The sequence below is a fragment of the Melospiza melodia genome, chromosome 29 (genome assembly GCF_035770615.1).
Source record: "Melospiza melodia melodia isolate bMelMel2 chromosome 29, bMelMel2.pri, whole genome shotgun sequence".
In the NCBI taxonomy this organism is placed as follows: Eukaryota; Metazoa; Chordata; class Aves; order Passeriformes; family Passerellidae; genus Melospiza; species Melospiza melodia.
The window spans coordinates 6,184,586-6,204,907 of NC_086222.1; the positions used below are offsets into that span (position 1 = coordinate 6,184,586).

The 20,322-nt window shown below is 50.4% G+C and overlaps 1 protein-coding gene across 3 annotated transcripts; it reads left to right on the forward strand.

Moving 5' to 3' along the window:
• The first annotated feature begins 26 nt into the window (after positions 1-26).
• DCPS (decapping enzyme, scavenger) lies at positions 27-20,078 on the forward strand. Of its 3 annotated transcripts, none has more exons than XM_063178319.1 (6): positions 27-216; positions 1,781-1,949; positions 11,222-11,367; positions 13,878-13,991; positions 18,703-18,813; positions 19,632-20,078. In XM_063178319.1, exons 1-6 carry the CDS (start codon positions 49-51, stop codon positions 19,896-19,898), a joined length of 975 nt encoding a protein of 324 aa, XP_063034389.1. In that variant the 5' UTR covers positions 27-48; the 3' UTR covers positions 19,899-20,078. The 3 variants fall into 3 exon arrangements, with proteins under 3 accessions (XP_063034389.1, XP_063034390.1, XP_063034391.1); XM_063178321.1 differs by lacking the exon at positions 27-216 and adding an exon at positions 417-560; XM_063178320.1 differs by lacking the exon at positions 18,703-18,813.
• The last annotated feature ends 244 nt before the right edge of the window (positions 20,079-20,322 follow it).

The window sequence follows — 20,322 nt, forward strand, 5'->3', positions numbered from 1 at the left end:
CGCGCCCCGAGGCGCCGCGCCTGCGCAGTGCGGGGGCGGCCGCGAGCCATGGCGGATGCTCCGCAGCCGAAGAGGAAGCGGGAGGAGGAGGAGGAGAAAAATGGCGGGACCGCCACTCAAGGCGGCACCGCCGCCGCTTTCACGCTGTCGGACCTGCGGGTGCGGCGCGTCCTGCGGGAGTCGGCGCGGGACAAGATCGTGTTCCTGCACGCCGAGGTACCGGGGAGTGGGGGGGGCGGTCGCGCCCGCCGCCATCTTCCCCGCTAAGGGCACGGCCCCGCCCCCGGCGGCGCGCTCGGGCTGGCCCCGCCCCCTGCGGCGCGTGCCGCGAGCCCCCGGGCGCTCCCAGACCTTCCCGCCCGGCCTGGCCCGGCCCCGGCCCGCTTTTCCAGCCTAACCCGGGCCGCTTTTCCAGCCTAACCCGGGCCGCTTTTCCAGCCTAACCCGGCCCGAACCAGGCGGAACTCACAGCCGGGGAGGCGGCTGCAGACCTTACTGCAATCCTCTTTCTTGTTGCTATGATTTGGTGCCTTTGGGTTCCAGCACGTTTTTCGTGCTTGGTGGGTAAAGCGGCACTGGGTTGTAAGCAGCATGCTGCTTCTGGGACTGTGAATAGTACAGCCATTACAGGGAAATGTTGAATCATTCTTGGGGTTGTGCGTGTTGATAACCGTGGTTCCCTGCATGGTGAGGCCCCTGTCTGCTGAAATGTGCAGCCAGCAGGAGATGGGGACAGGGAGGTTCCAGGCTGCTGCTTTGGTCTCAGTGGGTTCCTGCAGTAACAGCTGGGCACAGACCTGCTCTGCCCTGTGAGCGTGTCAGGAAAATCCACAAACCCCAGAGGTTTATGTTTAGAAGGAGATAGAGGAGTCCTTCAGCTTTATTCCAATGCAGGGAGAGAATGCACTGAGCCACATGACCGTAGGGTTTTCTCTCGAGGTTTTGGAGGGTGCAGCCTCCCTTTTATCCTAACTCCCGGCTCCTGGCTGCATGTTTCCCTCTTCCATTCCCCACTGGCCGAGCTACTAGGGAGGTACAGCCTTCCCAAACCACCTACCCCATATCCCCCCTTAAACCTGTAATTTTCCCCCAAAGTTCAGAAGTTCAGGTTCGTGCAGACCCTTGTCTCTTTCTGGAGCCAACCTGCCCGAAGTCAATAGAGACATTAACCCATTTCAAAGACATTAAGACCCATCAAACTGTTTGTAAAGGCATCAGCACACATCTTCCTTCTCAAGCTGACAGGGTTGGGAGCCCCAGGTGATGTGATGAAGCCTCACCTGGGTTTTGCACGGGCAGGAGTGAGGCTGGGGGATGTTCCACACCCAGCACCTCCCCAAACCAGCCCGCTGAGGCCTCGGGATCCGGGGCTGTGGTTCCTTGGAGCAGGGCAGCAGTGAGTGCCCCCTGCCCCAGAACTTGCTCCCTGACTATGAGCAACTCCCCACGCCTGCCTTTGCCCTCTTCCTGGGAAGTGTCAGAGATGAAATTGGTGCTGTGGGTCAACAGGAAACCCGGGAGCATCCGGGGAGGTGCAGATGGGCTGAGTCATTGCCCACATCCCCAGCTCCCCCAAAAACCACTTGTGTTCCCTGATGGGGAGCAAATTCCTGCTGTGCTTCCAGGCAAACGTGCTGTTTATTTTTGGATGGGTGTCTGTCCTACAGGGGGTTTGGGCATGAGGACTGGGGGCTGTGAGGTGTCTGCCATGATCCCTGACCTCAGACTGTCCACAGTGCTGGATCTGTGTTGCTGATGACTTTATCCATTCGTATTCTAGAGGATTGGCCTCTCTGGAGAGGGCACAGATGCTGTAGTCATCCTGGAAAAGACTCCTTTCCAGGAGGAGAAGATCCCAGACCTGCTGAAGAAGCCCATGCACGCAGAGCTGCAGATGCACAATGACATTTACTGCACCTTCTCCCTGAGTCCTCCCCCAGAGCTGAGTGGTGAGTGCCCTCAGCCCTGCCCAGGGATCTGGGAGGGATGCCAGGATGTGATTCCTGCCCATTCCAGAGGGGAGGGTGCAGTGGGGAGGGCAGGTGCCACTGCTGGGCCTGGCTGTGCCACCCTGGTTGTGGTTTGGTGACAGCAGCACACCTGGCCCAGGTGGGGAATGTCACTATAGGACAGGAAAGAACACAAGCACACACTGCTGCTGTCAAAGTGAAGAAAAAAGGGAAGTTTATTTTCTGACTCCAGCATTTATAGTTTCCTAAAAGTGGCAGTGGATTGGAGGGTGACAGTACCACCTCTATGGCACTGGATAAGCCAACAGTCCATCAAATTTCTCCTCCTCCTTAAAAGAATGCAAAACAATGAGTTATTTACAGAAAGTGTGTGAGAAAGTTCATTACAAGAATGTCAACATCAGAAGGCTTAGAAAATCTTAAAAAAATCAAAGCAACAGGGGAGGTCAGTGGGTTGTTGCCATGCTGAAAGCAGTGTCTCATCATGAGGCTTTGAATGCTGCCCTGTTTCATCCCCTTTTTGCTGTGCCATGGACAGGGGGCTCAGCTGATGAGGCACTGAATGGCCATTGCTTGGTGATCTTGTACAGGAAGGTGCAGAAAGGCTCAGTGAGTGATTGTCAGTGCTCTCACTTGGGTGAGGAAGGGTTGTCTCCTTCCAGAATGTTTCTCTTGAAACAGTCTGCAGGGCACATGCAGCTGCTTCTCATCCCATGGTGGCATCTCATGAGCTTTTTTGTCACCTGGTAAGAACAGGCAGTTTGTATTTGGGGCAGGATTTAAGGGCTGGTAACCTCAAGTGCTGGGGCAGATGAGCCCCATTCCCCTTAAGATTTCACACATCTGTGTGTTATAAAACTCTGCTGATAACCAAGGACTGATGAGCAGGTTGGGGAGCTGCAGTGAAGGCTCTCACCCTGTGGAGGGGGCTCTGTCCCAGTGGGAAGGTGTCCTGAAGTGGTGATGATTTCCAGCTGCCACTGAAAAAACTGGGCTGATCTTTGGGCACTTCAGTTTAATCACAGAATTCCAGACTGTTTTGGGTTGGAAGGGACCTTAAAGCTTGTCTTGTTCCAACCCTCTGCCATGGCAGGGACCCCTCCCACTGTCCCAGGCTGCTCCCAGCCCTGTCCAGCCTGGCCTTGGGCACTGCCAGGGATCCAGGGTGGGCACCCTGTGCCAGGGCCTGCCCACCCTCACAGGGAACAATTCCCAATTCCCAATATCCCATCCAGCCCTGCCCTCTGGCAGTGGGAGCCATTCCCTGTGTCCTGTCCCTCCATCCCTTGTCCCCAGTCCCTCTCCAGCTCTCCTGGAGCCCCTTCAGGCCCTGGCAGGGGCTCTGAGCTCTCCCCAGAGCCTTCTCCTCTCCCAGCTGATCTCCCCCAGCTCTCCCAGCCTGGCTCCAGAGCAGAGCTGTTCCAATCAGAGCATTTCCATGGCCTCCTCTGGACTTGCTCCAGTGGCTCCATGTTCTTCCTGTGCTGAGGACCCCAGAGCTGGGGGCAGCCCTGCAGGTGGGGTCTCACCTGAGCAGAGCTGAATCATCTTCCACAATTAATTCCATCTGAATGCTGGTATAGATTTAAATTCCAGAAGTGCAGTGATAAATTCCATGTCAATGCTTTCATAGACAATAACAGCCAAACAGGTTTAAGAGTCACAATTAATCTGAGTCCCTTAAGTAAGATGTTGTTGCAGGGCCAAGATAATTTTTCAGCTTGAATTGTGCCTTTCCAAAAATGCTCTTGTTTTAGCTCTGTTCCCACGGTGTAGGAGGGAGCAGTGTCTGGATCTGTCAGCTTGAATTGTGCAAAACTCCTTTTCTCCTGTGAAGGACTCAAAATTAAAGATTTTGTTGTTGCAGTGAGTTTCAGTCTGAGGAAAACACCATAACACCACAGGAGTTGTTGGAAGAGGAGTTAAATCTCCTATTTTTTAGCTGGGAAAGCTCTTGCTTGGGTACCTGCTGTGTTCCAGCCCAGCAGGAGTTGCAGTGATTCCCACGAGGTGGCATTGCAAGACTGAAATCCCCTGGGCTGCCTCCAGCTCAGCCCTGCTGCCTTTGCCTTCCTCCCAGCACTTGGCTGCAGTGCTGTGTAACCCCACAGTGCTCTGATAACAGAATTGCAGTGCTCTGATAACAGAATTGCAGTGCTGTGTAACCCCACAGTGCTCTGATAACAGAATTGCAGTGCTCTGATAACAGAATTGCAGTGCTGTGTAACCCCACAGTGCTCTGATAACAGAATTGCAATGCTCTGATAACAGAATTGCAGTGCTGTGTAACCCCACAGTGCTCTGATAACAGAATTGCAGTGCTCTGATAACAGAATTGCAGTGCTGTGCAACTCCACAGTGCTCTGATAACAGAATTGCAGTGTTGTGTAACCCCACAGTGTTCTGATAGCAGAATTGCAGTGCTCTGATAACAGAATTGCAGTGCTGTGCAACCCCACAGTGCTGATAACAGAATTGCAGTGCTGTGTAACCCCACAGTGCTCTGATAGCAGAATTGCAGTGCTGTGTAACCCCACAGTGCTCTGATAGCAGAATTGCAGTGCTGTGTAACCCCACAGTGCTCTGATAACAGAATTGCAGTGCTCTGATAACAGAATTCCAATGCTGTGTAACCCCACAGTGCTCTGATAACAGAATTGCAGTGCTGTGTAACCCCCCAGTGCTCTGATAACAGAATTGCAGTGCTGTGTAACCCCACAGTGCTCTGATAACAGAATTGCAGTGCTCTGATAACAGAATTGCAGTGCTGTGTAACTCCTCATTGCTCTGATAACAGAATTGCAGTGCTGTGTAACTCCTCATTGCTCTGATAACAGAATTGCAGTGCTGTGTAACCCCACAGTGCTCTGATAACAGAATTGCAGTGCTCTGATAACAGAATTGCAGTGCTGTGTAACCCCACAGTGCTCTGATAACAGAATTGCAGTGCTCTGATAACAGAATTGCAGTGTTGTGTAACCCCACGGTGATCTGATAACAGAATTCCTTATTTTGTTTAAGGCCTATGCCAGGTGCAAAACCCCTCCTGCATGTTTGAATGGGGAGGAAGCCTCTGGCTTTCTTCTGCTGAGCTTTTATCTTTTTAACGCCTTTTAAATCTGTCTCTAAAAGGTAATTTCTTGCAATATTTGTACTATTACCCAGTGGTGCATCTTTGCTTCCCACCCCTGTCCTTGGCACCCCTCAGGTCGTTGTGGATGCTGAGCAGCCCCAAGCAGGAGATCAGGAGGGGGCTGTGCACCCTGGGGCTGCTGTCCAGGCTCCCTGAGGAGTGCAGAGCAAGGAGGCTTCTTTTGAAGCAATTAGCAGCAAATAGCTGTTTGGTGGGCACATTGCATGAGCTGCTGGTGAGCAGCTGGGCTGGCACCAAGCAAGCAGCCCTGTGTGTCAGGAGGAGGAGGAGTTTACCCTTTGGAGCTGAGTCAGCCCAAGGACATAGTGTACAGTTGACATGAGGAATGTGGCTCAAAAACATAAACAGGAGGAATTGCCTGTAAGGCTGCAGTCAGGGTTTGACTGACCTGGGATGTCCAGTGATAATGTGGAGAGCCAGGGAGCCCTTGCTCAGGGTCTGTTGGCTCCTTAGTTGCAGGGTTAGTGTTACAGGGTTTTGTCTCCTGGTCCTTGCAAGTTTACACTTGGTTAGAAGATAGCAGTAAAGTATTTTGTAGAAAAGGCCAGACTTTGGCATTAAGCAGTTTCTTGGAACAGTCCTGTGTTGTGTGATGAAGGAATTTACCTGGGGGATTTCACAGCACCCTGGGCAGCTGAACCCTGCCACACTCAGCCTCTGAGGTAAGATAGAGCTCAAGGCAGAGGAAGTGGTGGCTGAGTGACTCGTGCTGATGCCATGAGGAGCTGCCTCCAGAGCCTGTTTCTCACTGCTGCCTCTGTGCTCCTGGCAACCTGGGGCTCTTCATTCAGCTGGAGACTTCCTTCACTCTTTCCCCACCTCCATGTTGGCCAGCAGGAGCAGGGAGATCATTCTCCCTCTGTGATTGGCACTGGTGAGGCCTCACCTTGAGTGTCCAGTTCTGGGCCCTCAGTTTGGGAAGGACATGGAGGGGCTGGAGCACACCCAGAGAAGGGCAATGAGGCTGGAGAGGGGCTGGGAACACAAACCCTGTGAGGAACCACTGAGGGAGCTGGGGTTGTCCAGCCTCAAGAAAAGGAGACTCAGGGCTGCCCCCATCACTCTCTACAAGAGAGACAGACCTCCTTTTCTTCCCCTCACCTGGGGCTGGGCTCTTTCTCCAGGCAGCACTGACAGAGCCTTGAGCTGCACCAAGGGAAATACAGGTTGGATAGCAGGAAAAAGTTTTTTACAGAAAGAGGCATAAAGTTCTGGAATGTTCTGCCCAGGGAGGTGGTGGAGTCCCCATCCCTGGGTGTGTTTAACAAAGCCTGGATGTGGCACTGGGTGCCAGGGTTGAGTTGAAGGGTTAGGGCTGGGTTGGATTCCATGATCTTGAAGGTCTCTTCCAACCCAGTGATTCTGTGAAGAGAGTTGGGTGCTGCTCCCTCTGTGCAGTAAAACCAGCACAGACCCCAAGCAATGATGACTTGTTTGGATGGTGACACAGGGAAAGGGAGGCCAAAGCATGTTGCTTGAGCAAATGACTCCCCTCTGGCCTCAGAAGGGACATTTCACTCAGGGAGGATGAATTTCACTCTGATGAGATTTTTAGGTCTGGGAGCACACTGGTGTGAAGGCAGCACCAGATGAGTCTTGCTCATCTCATTGATTTTACTGCGTGTGTCAAGGCTAAAATGGGAAATAACATTTGCAGACAATGGTCAGAGTTTGTCTGAAGGGCAACCCAAACCTGTGGAGTGAGGAGAGGGGACTTAGTGAATTTATGGGGAATAGTGTATCAGAGCTGATGTGACTGTGCTGCTACCAAAGGCAGGCATGTGCATCTAAAATAAGATGCCTTCAAATAAAAGCCACTTTCTGGATGTTGCTGTGATTTCAGAGGCAGCTTAAGCCTAGATGTGAGAGGAACCCCAACCTTGGCTTTCCCCTGCAGGGAGAGCAAGGGCTGATTTCACAGGAAGGGAAAAATTTTCCACTACCAAAGGTTGGATTGTAAAAGCCAGATGGTTCAATATTCATATTGCCTGATAACATCTAATTCCTCACACCCATTTGCCACGTAGACCTTGATGTTTGTGGCAAAAAGCAGCCTCGTGGTGCCTGGCTGCTGTGGGACTGTGTTTCTCCAAAGCTGTGCTGGTGTGATTTAAGGGCTCTTATCAGTCCTCTGAGGAGTCTTTGCTCCCTGGCTGCAGGCCAAAGCTTCTTACCTTTTTATCTTAAGATAAAAACATCTTAAAACAAGCACAAGGGGAGAAGCTGTGGCTCCATTGCTCCAACAGTGGAGAAATTGTGGGAAAAATGAGAGAGTGTGGAAGGAAAGTTTTCAGTCATACAGGAAGTAATCCACATCCCAAAAAGAGTCTGGTTTCGGGCAGTGAGGAGCTGGAGAAACTTGCAGGAGCTGCAGTGGGAAGGCTGGCTCTTCTCCCTGTGTCTCCATGCTTTGGCTGCCTCTGGGGTTTGCCCAGCCAAGGAAACTTCTTGCATTTACACTTTAAATAAAAAGCTCAAGCCTGAAGCTGTGGGAACATGTGGGGTGGTTTGGAGGATGGTGGGGGGTGTCATTGTGCTTTGCTCTGTGTTTTGCAGGGGTGGTAAACTGCAACTTTCCCCTTTGCAGCTAAAACCCCCTGAGCACCCCAGGTCCTCCTGGCATGAGCCCCAGGAGCCAAGCAGCCTTAGCTGAGTCCCTGGCAGCACGTTTATCTTGCCCTGGCATGTGCTGGCCTTGGAAACTGAGCTCTTGCAAGCTTTATCCTTTGCAGCTTTAATTCATTCACTTAAGAGTGCTCCAGCTGTCTGGGACAAAGCCATGGGCACACCTGGCTGGGGCTGGGTTGGAATCCACTGTTCCTGTGTGACTCCTCTGCACTTGTGACCCTAAAACCAAATAGAGGCTGTCATGCAGAAGGGCAAAATATTTACTTAGGGCATTTTGTATTTAGTTAGGGCTGCATCCAAGGTGCTGTCTTCCCTCCTGATGAGAGGACAGCTCAGAGCTGGGTGCAGCAGAAAAGAGGGGAAAAAAAAAACCTGCAGGAGTTCAAATGTCGACTTGCCTCTTGTTCCCTGACCTTGGCACCTTCCTGCATCTGATGGTGAGGTTGATTAGGGAGCTTATAAATGAAAGCTCTGCTTCCTGCTAGCAAAGAGAGGAAAAAGCACCCCTGCCCCAAAGGAGAAATGGGTTGTGCCTGCCCTGTGTGCTTCTCCTGGCTCCCTGGCAGGGTTACATCTGTCTAAAACAGGCTGGCAGTAGGTGCTAATGCTGCAGTGGGGTGGGAGAAGAGAGTGTGAGGACTCTCCTCACTGATGTGCTGAGCTGGAGTGGATTTTGGCAGAGCCTAGGGGCAGTGTGGCACAGAAGGGGACAGTGGCAGAGCCCGGGGGCAGTGTGGCACAGAAGGGGACAGTGTGGCACAGAAGGGGACAGTGGCAGAGCCTAGGGACAGTGTGGCACAGAAGGGGACAGTGTGGCACAGAAGGGGACAGTGGCAGAGCCTGGGGGCAGTGTGGCACAGAGGAGGATGAGCCATCCTTAGTGAGCTCATTTGCCCTTTCCTACCTGCACGAGCTCTCTCTGCTCATATTTCATCCTCTCCTCCTGACAGCAGCTGCCTCCAGCCCTTTTTCCCTTCAGTTCCCCAAATGGTGTTCTGATTTTCCCTTTGGCTTGGGTTGTGTTTTCCTCACTTGTTTTTAGCAGGAGAGGGGAGAGGTGTGTGCCTGATCAATCTGAGCCTCCTTTTCTCCTGGGCAGTTTCCCAGCACTGTGGTGATTCCTCTCAAGTTCCTGTCATAGAGTTACCAGCCTGGGCAGTTCTCTGCCTCCTGCTCATCCAGGTTCCTTCAATTAAACCTCCTGGCTTTTTATAACCCCCAGTTAGTTGATGGTCAGTGCTGTCTTCCAGAATAAACCACAGCTGCTCTGTGGTGGCCCCGGGCGGGCGTTCAGGACCAGGCTGCCTGATGTGAGTCAGATGTGAGCAGAGACAATCCCTGGTGCTTCAGCCAGCTCAGGAACCCACCTCACGTGTCCAGCAGTTCCCTACCCCCGTTCCCAGGCTGGGGCAGGCTCTGGGTGCCCCACGGTGTACGTGCTGCTCTGGTGCTCATGGAGCCTGCCAGGAGCAGACTGGGAAACCAGAGCGTGGCCGTGTGCCAGTGCTGGAAGGGTTTTGGGGCGAGCCTGGTCTCGCTGTGGATGTTTCCTGCAGCCCAGCCCGGGCTCAGCTGTGACTTGGCATCCTGTGTGCAGCTCCTAAGGACTGTCAGGCTCTGAGCAGGTATCAAACAGCCTCTCTGGCTGCAGTGATTGATGCTAATTAGCATCGCTGGGGCATTTTGGGGTTGATGAGACCTTTAGAAGGGAAATAATCATAAGTGAACCACAGCTTTTCCCCTGCCTTCTCTTCCAAACATCTGCTCAGCTGCAGCTGCACATTAAGGAGTCCTGTGATGTCTCATTTAAAGCACCCTGAGCTCTCTCCTCACCATGAGCAGCCACCCCCTGGTTGGGGAGGTGCCAGGGAAGCCATTATGGGTCTCCTGCAGCCCCACGCACTGTGGTTATCATCAACCCAGCACTGAGGGGCTTTTGCTGCAGTTCTTGCTCTATTTTTGGGGTATAAAATCAAACTGTGAAGGTTTCAGCCTGAGGCTGGCTGTGGTATTTTATCTTTTGCCTTTTTTGTTTTCTCCCCAGTGCTTTGCTGATCTTTTTAAGTGAGGAGAGCTACAGCCTTGTCTTTTTTTTTTCTGTGGTATTACATCACCCTGCTAGAAGTGCTAATTGAGTCCTGGAAAACAACCTTGTTTGAACATGTGTATGGTGGGAATCAGACCAGACTGCCCTTGTGGTTTGCATTTTCATATTTCATGTTACCAGCATTTTCCTGTGGATTTCATTAAGCTGGGTTTGGCATGGAATGAAAAGGCAGAGTCTCTCAGATTGTGCAGCGCTGACCTTAAAAAAACAGAAAGCAGAAAACTAAAAAAGACTCAAACCATCCTAAATCCTGGCTCTGGGAACAAATAGGTGCTTATATTCAGTGTCTAGCTAGCCTGTATAGGTACTTTAAACATGAAGCACAACTTTGGTGCCCTGCTGTGTGTGCAGCCCCTGGTTTTCTGTGGCAGACCCTGGGCACAGACTGCAGTGTTCACAATGCCTCAGTCTGGTGTGCCTGGGGTTTGCTCAGGCTCATGGGGCTTTTCTCCTTCAGTTTGTGGCAGCTTTGTCAGCTGGGAAGGCAGAGACACTCCTGTGCCCTTGGAGCACCTTGCAGCTGTGGCAGGCTCCGTATCACACATCCAATCTTGGCCAAAGACGGATGTGTTCCGTGTGTTTTGGCCCTGTGGGTAGGATGTGCTGCTGCTGACATCACAGCTGCCAGGTTGACAAGGGGAGCACTTGCATCCTGTTCAATGCCACAAACATTACCCAGCAAAGTTCTAATCTTGAGGCAAACACAAAATGTTTTCTTTTTGCCAAGGTAAATACTGAAATTATTTTTGTGGGCAGAGGGTCACTCAACCCTCTTCCCTTGGCTCATGCTGAGCTCTGTTGACCTATCAGCTCACATTGCTTGCTCTGGATTAGTCCCTGTGCCCTTGACTTCTTTGCCTCCTGTACTTGGGGCTTGAGGCCAAGCACTCTGACTGAGCTCTGGGAAGAAGCTACTCCTTGGAATTCATCTGGGTTTGTGGCTGGATGAAGTTGCTGGGTGCGTCCTGTGAGCTTTGAATTGAAGTATGAAGAAGATGTGTCTCTGTCCCCAGGGTGGTGTTTCTGTCCTGGTTGTTGACTGCACATAAACACTGCCCTGGGAGCCCCACTTCTGCCCCAGTGTTGCTGATAGACGTGAAAGAGCGAGTGTGGAAAAACAGACAGCAAACTCTTCCACCTGAACTGGAAAGACAGGCCCTGGCTGTGCCCTTGGCTCTTTCTTCCTCCAGAAAAGCAGCAGCAGTGCAGGAGGTTTAAGCACTTGTTTGCTTTCCATGTCCATTCTCCCTCACCCTCTCTGCAAAATGTCTCAGTGTGGCATTTTTTGGAAGGGAAAGCAGATTTGTTGGGGCCTGAAGGAAGCAGCGTGGTTGGTAACTCAGTGACTGTGTTTGTTCCTAGAGATCAAAGCCACAGTGGTGTACCCTGCCACGGAGAAACACATCCAGAAATATCTCCGGCAGGAAGTGCACCTCATCCGTGAGACCTGGGAGGATTACCAGAACATAACCCTGCCCTTCATCCAGGCCCAGAGCTTCAGCATCCAGGTATGGGTACCACACCCTCTCCTGCAGACACAGATGGCTTTGGTCTCCTCTGTCAAAACACTGCTGTCAGAGGTTTCTCTGAAGGCCAGGCTGGAGAGCTGAGAGTTCTGCCCCATCTCCTGTTGGTTGTGTTGTCAGCTCTGTGGTGCTGTTCCCCTTTATTTGGCTGGCTGGGACATCCTTTCCCATCTTTGCAGAAAAACATTTGCCTTAGAGCTGGTCTTGAGGTGTCCTTTCCCAAGGTTTCTGGAGGAACTCTGAGGTTTGTTTCTCCTTTCCAAGGCTGGCTTCCTGGGCACTGGTGCTGTCACTGGGCTTCTTTGGAGTCTCTGGGTTGTTGTGGAAATGGAAAGGGACAGAATATGCTTGGACTTCTGCATCACAACTCACTCCTCCTGCCATTCAGCCCCTCAGTCCATATTCCATGTGATGAAACTGTTACTTACAGTGTGCTGCTTGCCCCAGGCAGCCCCAGCTTTTGCCTTGGCTTTATCCTTTTAAACTGTTCATCTCCCTGTCTTTCTCCTTTAGAGACCAAAGGAATACAAGTCTGTAGGGATCAATTCATGCCAGCCTTTGCAGAAGGGGGAATAAACCAAATCCTGGGGCTGCTGAGGCTCTCCATTAAAAATAACTCCCCAAAACTAACCAGGAGCCTTGGATGCTCCCCCAATGCCTTAAACTGCAGCATTTATTAGCTGGAGAAAGGCAAGTGTGTGTTTCTACCAGGCCACAGCCTTCATGGAATATTTTCTCTGTGCTTTTGATCCCAAATTTCTTATGTTTCCTGGTGTAGCAGCTGCCTTCAGGAATTGCTTGAGCTCTCACTCTGCTTTTTGCCCCAAATGCTTGTGAGCTGCTTTCAGTACATGGAAACATGTTCCTGGTGACCATCAGGAGCATCTGCTGAGAAATCATGGTCAGTCCTTGACCTCTGGAGTTTAATAATGCTGTTCCTTGTCTTTATCCAACTGGTTTTGCCAAGTCCAAGAGGAAATGTGAGGGATGACAAATCCCAGGGGACTACAGAGGCGTCTGTGTTTCCTGCTGGAAGATACAAAGTGTGGATGCTTTCAGCTTTCAGGATAATGGTTTTATTGTGGTGCCAGGCCCTGGATATGTGCTCTGCTTGAGCTGGGAGCAGCAGGAGCAGCCAGCCAAGGACCTGCCCATCACGAGGCAGCCTTGGGTTTAAAATTCAGCTCATCTGATCAGTGAACTTATTTAGGGCACTGATAGCTTGGCACTTGTGATCAGAGCAGGCTTAAAAATCCCAACAAAAGGCAAATGTCAATTTTTTGCTGAGCTTCCCTCTGAACCTCCCTCCCAGGATTATGGAACACAGTGAGCTTGTGCTGTGGTTTTGAGAATCACTTGAAGAATCTAATCTCTAAGATGATGCTAAGGAGAAAAGACAGCAATTTAAGCCAAAAATCCCAGATCAAGGGATGAGAAGTAGTTTTTTCCCTCCAGATGTATTCAGGTCAGTTTGCAGCAATCCTAAGTGTTTATTAGATTATTGAAACTCTTGATGGATTTCCCATAAAGTGTCTGAGGGGAAATCCAGCCCAGCTCATTTGGTGTACTTATGAAACTGGCTGCACCTTCCCTACCCACCTGGGGCAGCCAGAATATTTCAGACCTATATTTGGTGAGGAAAATGATGTTTCCAAACATTTTCAGCTTCCAAGCTTTAGCAATTTCCTGCTGCCTTGTGTTACCACCTTCCAGTGACTCTCTTGCCAGTCCAGTACTTAAGCTAGGCTTAAGCTAGAGCATAACATGCATTTTGGAATTGCAAAGAAGGATGCTGGAGCTGAGGCTGGGAGCCAGGGAGAGCAAAGATGCTTTTCTCTGGTCTTACTCTGTCCCTTATCCCTGGTATCTTCCATTTCCATAACTCTTCTCTGAATGGTGCTTTGCCTTGCAGGAGGAGCACGGGGGGATAACCAGAGCAGGGATTACAGGCAGGCTGGAGGCTGGAACCTTAAGTATGGAAGAAGAAGAGTGGTGAGCTGTTTTCTAATCAGCCAGGGAGCCAAGAGACGTGCATTGCCCAAAAAAAACACACAGGCCTTTGGTATCCCTGCAGAGAGCTGCCAGCAGCCAGAGCCACATCCAGCTCTGCTCCTTCCTCTTTGAATAAGGAACAGAATCAGCCAAGTTCCCTTCCCAGACCTGATTGTAAAGATTTTGCTGCAGCCTGGGGGGTAAAAAAGTTGTAAACAGCCCCATGGTGCTGCAAGAGGTGTGTGCTGAGCCCCACAGGAGCTGGGTTCCACTGCTTTTTAATGAAGTGCTCATAATACTCTGGAGTTTATTGGTTGATGAAGTGTTTTATGGCTAATTAATTAGAAATTATTTGGTCATTTAAAATAAAATTGGCAGTTTTTTTTATAAATTCTAGTTGCAGAGAATGTTCAGTAATCCATGAGCTAGGGCTAAATGCACCTGAGGTGCTGTTTTTTTAAATTCTCTGCTGACTTCTAAATCCCATCTTTCTCTTGCAGTGGGTGTATAATATCCTGGAGAAGAAAGCTGAGGCTGATCGAATCGTCCATGAAAACCCAGATCCTTCCAATGGCTTTGTTCTGGTTCCAGATCTAAAATGGAATCAAAACCAGGTTGGTTTGCTCCTCTAATGCTGCCTGTCTGAAGGTAATCCAGAGGAAATGTCCCCTTTCAGGCTACTAAGAACAGCCTGAGAGAGCCTGAGTTGGTTTCTGTGTGCTCTGTTGTCAGTGCTGACGTTGCCAGGGCCTTTTAGCCCAAGCTGATTTGGGATCCTGCACACCCAGGCTGTTCTCTCCTGCTGAGATGTATTTGTTAGGTTTACTTTCACTGTCCATATCAGCCCAAATGTTGTCAGGATGTGTTCAAACCTAAACCCTGTGCATTTCTTCTGCTGAACTTGTCTGATTTTTGGGGGTTTTTTTGGTTTTTTTTTTTTTCTTTTTTTTTTTTTGGCAAACCTTGACTTGAGGTGCATGCAAACCTGGCAGCTGTGTTGTCCTTTGGTTGCTGCAATTAACTCTCCTCCACAGTGTTAAACAGATGGTTCTTGGCTCATGAGCAGCTGCTTTACCCCTTGTGGGAGTGCCCACTTGGTGAAAGTGATTTCTAAGACCAGGCTGTAATCCTAAATTGAGAATTATTTCTTGGGTTCTGGCTCCCTTTTGTGCTTTAAATTTGGGGAGGAGAAACTCCATACACACACCCCTCCCTTGAAGTTGGTGGCATCAAAAAAAGTTCCCCTCATGTTTCTGATCCTCATATGCTTCTGCAGGGGGCATGTGGGGAGAGTTGCTGTATGATTAAGACTTAGAAATGGAAATTAAAACTCAAAAAATGGGAACAGAAGGCTGCTGGTGGGCAGCTCCATCCTGTGTGTGTGTGCAGGGAGCAGCTGTTTGTGGTGCAGAGCTTGGGGAGTCCCTGCAGGGCAGTGGCTGCTCCCTGTGAATTCCTTGCACATCACTTGCTCCAGAAATCCCCTGTCAAGAGCTGGTGGGAAAGCTAAGCTCGAATTTCCACTTGGTCACCAGAGGCACACCCTTCTTCCTGATGAGATTTTGCAGCACAGGGGATTCATGTCCAGCTTGTAGGATGTGCCCTGTTCAGTGCCCTCCCAGTGGAGCAATATTTAAACACATGCAAAGCCTTGGTGGATATCCTTGTGTGCTGCAACCAAACTTTGCAACTCACATCAGGATTGGGTTAAAAGCATAGATGGGCTAAAATTTGTGTTTGGATTTCTCTAAAGATGTGCTGCATCCACATCTCCCAGCTGGTGTGGTCAGGGAATGCCTCAGTGGTAGGATTTGTCCTTAGGGGAGCTTTCCCCATGTTCCTGTTGCCTCTTGGAGTGCTGAACAGGATCTTCTGGACTTCTCCACAGCTGCTGGGCTGCTGTCTGCTGCACCCCAGCCATCCCTGGAGCTATCTGGGCCCTTTGCACTGCTGATCTCCTTCACAGGCAGGCAGACAGCATCCAGGTTGCCTTTGAGCCAAGGAATTTCTCCTTGCCTGTGGGTGGCACTGAGCCAGAGCTGATCCTGACAGCCCCAGGGCTGCCAGGGAACGAGGTTCCTTCTGCCACATCCCACCTGACAGGCCAGGCTGCTGAATGAAGGCAGGGAGGTGAGATGGTGAGATGCAGCTCCCAGCAGGACTCTCCCTCAGAAGTCCTTTCAGCAGTGTGGCCTCACTCCTTTAGTGCCTGGCCCACAGATCCCATTAATTCACCTGCAGTTATTTCAGACTACTGGATGGGGAGAAAATCCCCTTTAGCACTGTGAAATCTGCTGGTCTCAACCTTCTGGGTGCTGCTGCCCAACCTTGATAGTGGTTTGAACTGGGTTTGATTTTTTTTTGTCTGTTTTTTTTTTTCTTTCACAACTTTTGAGTTGGTTTCAAGTCTGCAGGAGCCCTGAGGCGTTGCCTGAAGCAATGCCTGGCATGACATCATTCCAGGCCTTTTTAGCAACAGGCTTATTTGTTTCAAACAGCAACATGCAGATGTTGTTCTAAGGAGAAGAGCTGTTTGCTTTTCCTCTCATCAGCCAGCCTGGAGCCAAAGAGCACAAGCTGATACACTGTCTTTTTCTGGAGCTGTGCATGGGAATCAAATGGAGCCCTGAGCATGGCTGTGCTGGCTGGGTGCAGGAACAGCTCTGTGCTTCAAGAGCTTTGTGAAGGGTTCTGAGAGCATCCTCTGAGACCAGCATCTGTTTCCAAAGAGCTGCATTTGGTTTCTCACAGCCCTGAAGAGATCTGCTGGATCTCAAATATCCAAACCCTTTACTGTCCAGTGTTTATATTATAAAGCCACTAACTGAGTGGAGGAGACTGGGATTTTAATTTTTTTTAAAGTGTAATGATCCACAACTTTGTGTTGTGTTAAACATAGAATGTGCTGAGTGCTTCAGGGGACGCCAGAGGTTTGTCTGAGAGCTGCTCAAGGGACATATTTTAGCTGCCCTGAGTTTGCACAGTGACCAATTAGGCCTTGAAAATTGTTATTTATAGAAGTGATGTGATTCAAAAGTGGCCAGCTGTTTGCACAGTGGAAAAGCAGTGAGCTTATCTCTGGGGAAGGTTTCAGTTTCAGTTTTAGCCAATGGTTTGTTGCAGTCTGCAGTGGTGGTGGTGGACACAACCTTCCCTGAGGCCAAGGGCAGGAGCAACAAGAGCACCAGCAGACACACACACACACTCACTCTCTCACACTTACACTCACACACACACACACTCACTCTCTCACACTTACACTCACACACACACACACTCACTCTCTCACACTTACACACACACACACACACACTCACTCTCTCACACTTACACTCACACACACACACACTCACACACACACACACACTCTCTCACACTTACACTTACACACACACACACACACACACTCACTCTCTCACACTTACACTCACACACACACTCACTCTCTCACACTTACACTCACACACAGAGCAGCTTGGCTGGGAAGGCATGGGGGTGTCCAGGCATGGAGCTCCAACATGCTGAAGGGGTCCAGGGTATAAATCCAGGGAAAGAGGGCCAGAGGAGAGGCTCAGGGATCCAATGGCCTGAGGGCTCAGGTGATGCCAGGGTGGATGGACAGGGTTACACAAACCAGTGGGGTAATGGGGAAGGGAGAACTCGCCAGGACATGAACATATAAGGGTAAAAGGGAAGGCAAGGCCAATGGGGAGGACAGAACTGGGACAAACTAACATAGTGCTGCAGAGCACCATGGGGGAAGCTTCTTTGCTCACCCTGAGGTGTGAGCAATGCCCAGAGCCCAAGGTGCATCTCTCCAGAGCATTGCTGTTGTCTTCTCCCCAGTAGGCTTGTGGCTCTCCACACTGGTTCACTGTGAATGCTCATCTGAGTGTGCTGCAGATCAGCTGTCACTGAGAAGGCTGTGGGCTATGCATAGGGGTGCTGCTGAGGGCTTAGTGACCCTGCATGTCTGCATGGGTCCCTGCACCTGGTCTCCAGCCTCCAGTCATACAGAGAAAACATTTTTGAGGTGCTCAGGAAGATGTCAAGGTGGGAAGGGCAGCACCGAGGGCAGTGCTCACAGCATGAGAGGGCTGGTCACTCCATCTGCCTCTAATGCTGAGAAAGTGTTTGTGATCCCACTGTTTATGGGTTGGGATGAGGCTCTTCTCTTCTGGTCATCTCTGGACAAAAACCAGAAATGATGCTTTAAGGTGTAGTGGGATTGTGGGTGAGCTCATCCCATACTGGGACATTCAGCTCTGTGTGGTTGTTTAAGACCAGTATCCTGGTATGACACAAGAATCCCTTTATAACACAAATATCCCTGTATAACACAAATATCTGTATGACACAAGAATCCCTGTGTGGCACAAATATCCCTCTGTAATACAAATATCTCTGTATGACACAAATATCCCTGTGTAACACAAATATCCCTGTGTAACACAAATATCAGTGTATGACACTAGAATCCCTGTGTGGCACAAATATCCCTGTGTAACACAAATATCCGTGTATGACACTACAATCCCTGTGTGCCACAAATATCAGTGTATGACACAAGAATCCCTGTGTGCCACAAATATCCGTGTATGACACAAGAATCCCTGTGTGGCACAAATATCCCTGTGTAACAAAATATCCCTGTGTAACACAAATATCAGTGTATGACACTAGAATCCCTGTGTGCCACAAATATCAGTGTATGACACTAGAATCCCTGTGTGCCACAAATATCCCTCTGTAATACAAATATCTCTGTATGACACAAATATCCCTGTGTAACACAAATATCTGTGTATGACACTACAATCCCTGTGTGCCACAAATATCAGTGTATGACACGAGAATCCCTGTGTGGCACAAATATCCCTGTGTAACAAAATATCCCTGTGTAACACAAATATCAGTGTATGACACTAGAATCCCTGTGTGCCACAAATATCCCTACGTGGCACTAATGTCCCTATGTGACACAAGTATCCCTGCGCAGCACAAATATTCCTGTGTAGCACAAATAACCCTGTGTGATACAAATATCCCTGTATGGCACAAATAACCCTGTGCAGCACAAATTACTCTGTGTAACACAAATGTCTCTGTGTGTCACAAGTGTCCCTGTGCAGGACAAGTGTCCCTGTGTGTCACAAGTATCCCTGTGCAGCACAAACGTCCCCGTATGGCACCAGGATCCCTATATAACAGCCTGGAAGCTGTGAATGGTGTGTCAGGCCCAAAGATGGGGCCTGACCCAGCTGGGATTTATTTTTTCCATGTGCTGTTGGTGTGTCCCCTCCACGCCCACCCTTGTCCCTGCAGCTGGATGATCTGTACCTGATCGCCCTCGTGCACCGCCGGGACATCAAATCCCTGCGGGACCTCACGGCCGAGCACCTCCCGCTGCTGAGGAACGTCCTGCAGGAAGGGAAGGTGAGTGTGAGCCTGGTCCCACGCTGCTGCCCTGGCCAGGGAGAGCCTGGCTGCCTCTGCAGAGGCACACCCTGGCTTTTCTGGCACAGCACCCGCCTGGGGACTGCTCCTCAGGAGATAATGACTCATGAAACACAGGGCTGTGTTGCCCTCTCTGCCTGGACAGCCTGGCTTCTGCTCTCCATCAGCACTTTCCCCAGATCATGCCACTTCCAGGTGCTGTAGGAATGCTCTGTACTTCCTGTTAGCAGTGAGCTCTTCATATTAACAACCCCATCCCAATCCCCATCCCTTGCCTGTTCTCACTGGCTGATGTATTTTTCCACAGGGTGTGTTTGGGAGGTGGATGTGCAGTAGCTTCTCCTCCTTTCACTGTGTTAGAATTTGGAAAGTAATTGCACTGGGGAAGGTGGGAGATTAATTAAGAGATTAGTCAGGGGATTGCAGCGAGCGGAGCCGGCGTGCCAGAGTTTGCTCTTGCTGTTCATAGCTTTAATTACACTGGCTGGTAACGGATCTCTGTTACTTTTCCAACGAGTTGGAGTGATAAGGGCGAAAGGGAAAATGATAGGGGTGGATAGCACATCCCATCATGGGGAGATAAAAGTGGGGCAGCTGGAGGCCTTGCTCTGTCCCTGCAGAGGCTGAAATGGAGGGTGGGGAAGAGTTCTGTCCTTCCAAACTTCCCCCTTTCCCTTGCTGTGAGGGAACTGAACTCCCCTTTACCTTTCTCTACACCTTTCCTGCCATGCAGGGATGCTCTCCCCCAGCCATTCCAAGGCTGTGCCAGTGCTGAGCTCTGTGTGTCCCCTCTGCAGGAGGCCATAGTGAAGCGCTTCGGCGTGCCCGGCTCCCAGCTGCGGATCTACCTGCACTACCAGCCCTCCTACTACCACCTGCACGTGCATTTCACTGCCCTGGGCTATGATGCACCAGGCAGCTCCGTGGAGAGAGCCCATCTCCTGGCTGATGTCATTGACAACCTGGCCATGGACTCCATGTACTACCAGAAACGGGCTCTGACCTTCCCCCTGCGGGCTGATGAACCCCTGTTTAAGAAGTTCCAGGAGGCAGGAAAAGTGTGAGGAGGCAGAGGTGGTTTTGTATAATTTTTTAAAAAATAAATACCCATTTTTGGGCTTTTTTGTAAGGTTGTGTTCCTTTTATGTTTTTAAACTCTGTTTTTGTACAAGGTGGGGCTGATGATCCTTTGCTATGGAAACTGTGTTGTCTGTTCAAGTCCATTAAAACAGTGATTGAATAAACCCCTTTGAGTGTGCTGGATTTTACCTCAGACTGGGTGCCTGTGGGATGCTGGGAGCAGAGGGGTTTGGGTGGGAGTGACTTTGTGTGTCCATCTTTTCCACCTATCCCCAGATGTCAGCCCAAATAGGGTAATAGGTAGATGGACGGGTCCAAAAAACCCTGCTGTTCTCAGAAAGCTTCATGTGTTTCTTTTCTAGATTTACCCCTGGGAATGAGATTGTGCTTTCCTCGAGCAGGGAGGGG

What these genes read in the sequence shown, in the direction of transcription:
- DCPS (XM_063178319.1), top strand. Translation starts at nt 49, where the DNA reads ATGGCGGATGCTCCGCAGCCGAAGAGGAAGCGGGAGGAGGAGGAGGAG. An exon ending in CCCAGAGCTTCAGCATCCAG is followed by an intron (nt 11,368 to 13,877) that starts GTATGGGTACCA and finishes TTTCTCTTGCAG; the next exon opens with TGGGTGTATAATATCCTGGA. An exon ending in TAAAATGGAATCAAAACCAG is followed by an intron (nt 13,992 to 18,702) that starts GTTGGTTTGCTC and finishes TTGTCCCTGCAG; the next exon opens with CTGGATGATCTGTACCTGAT.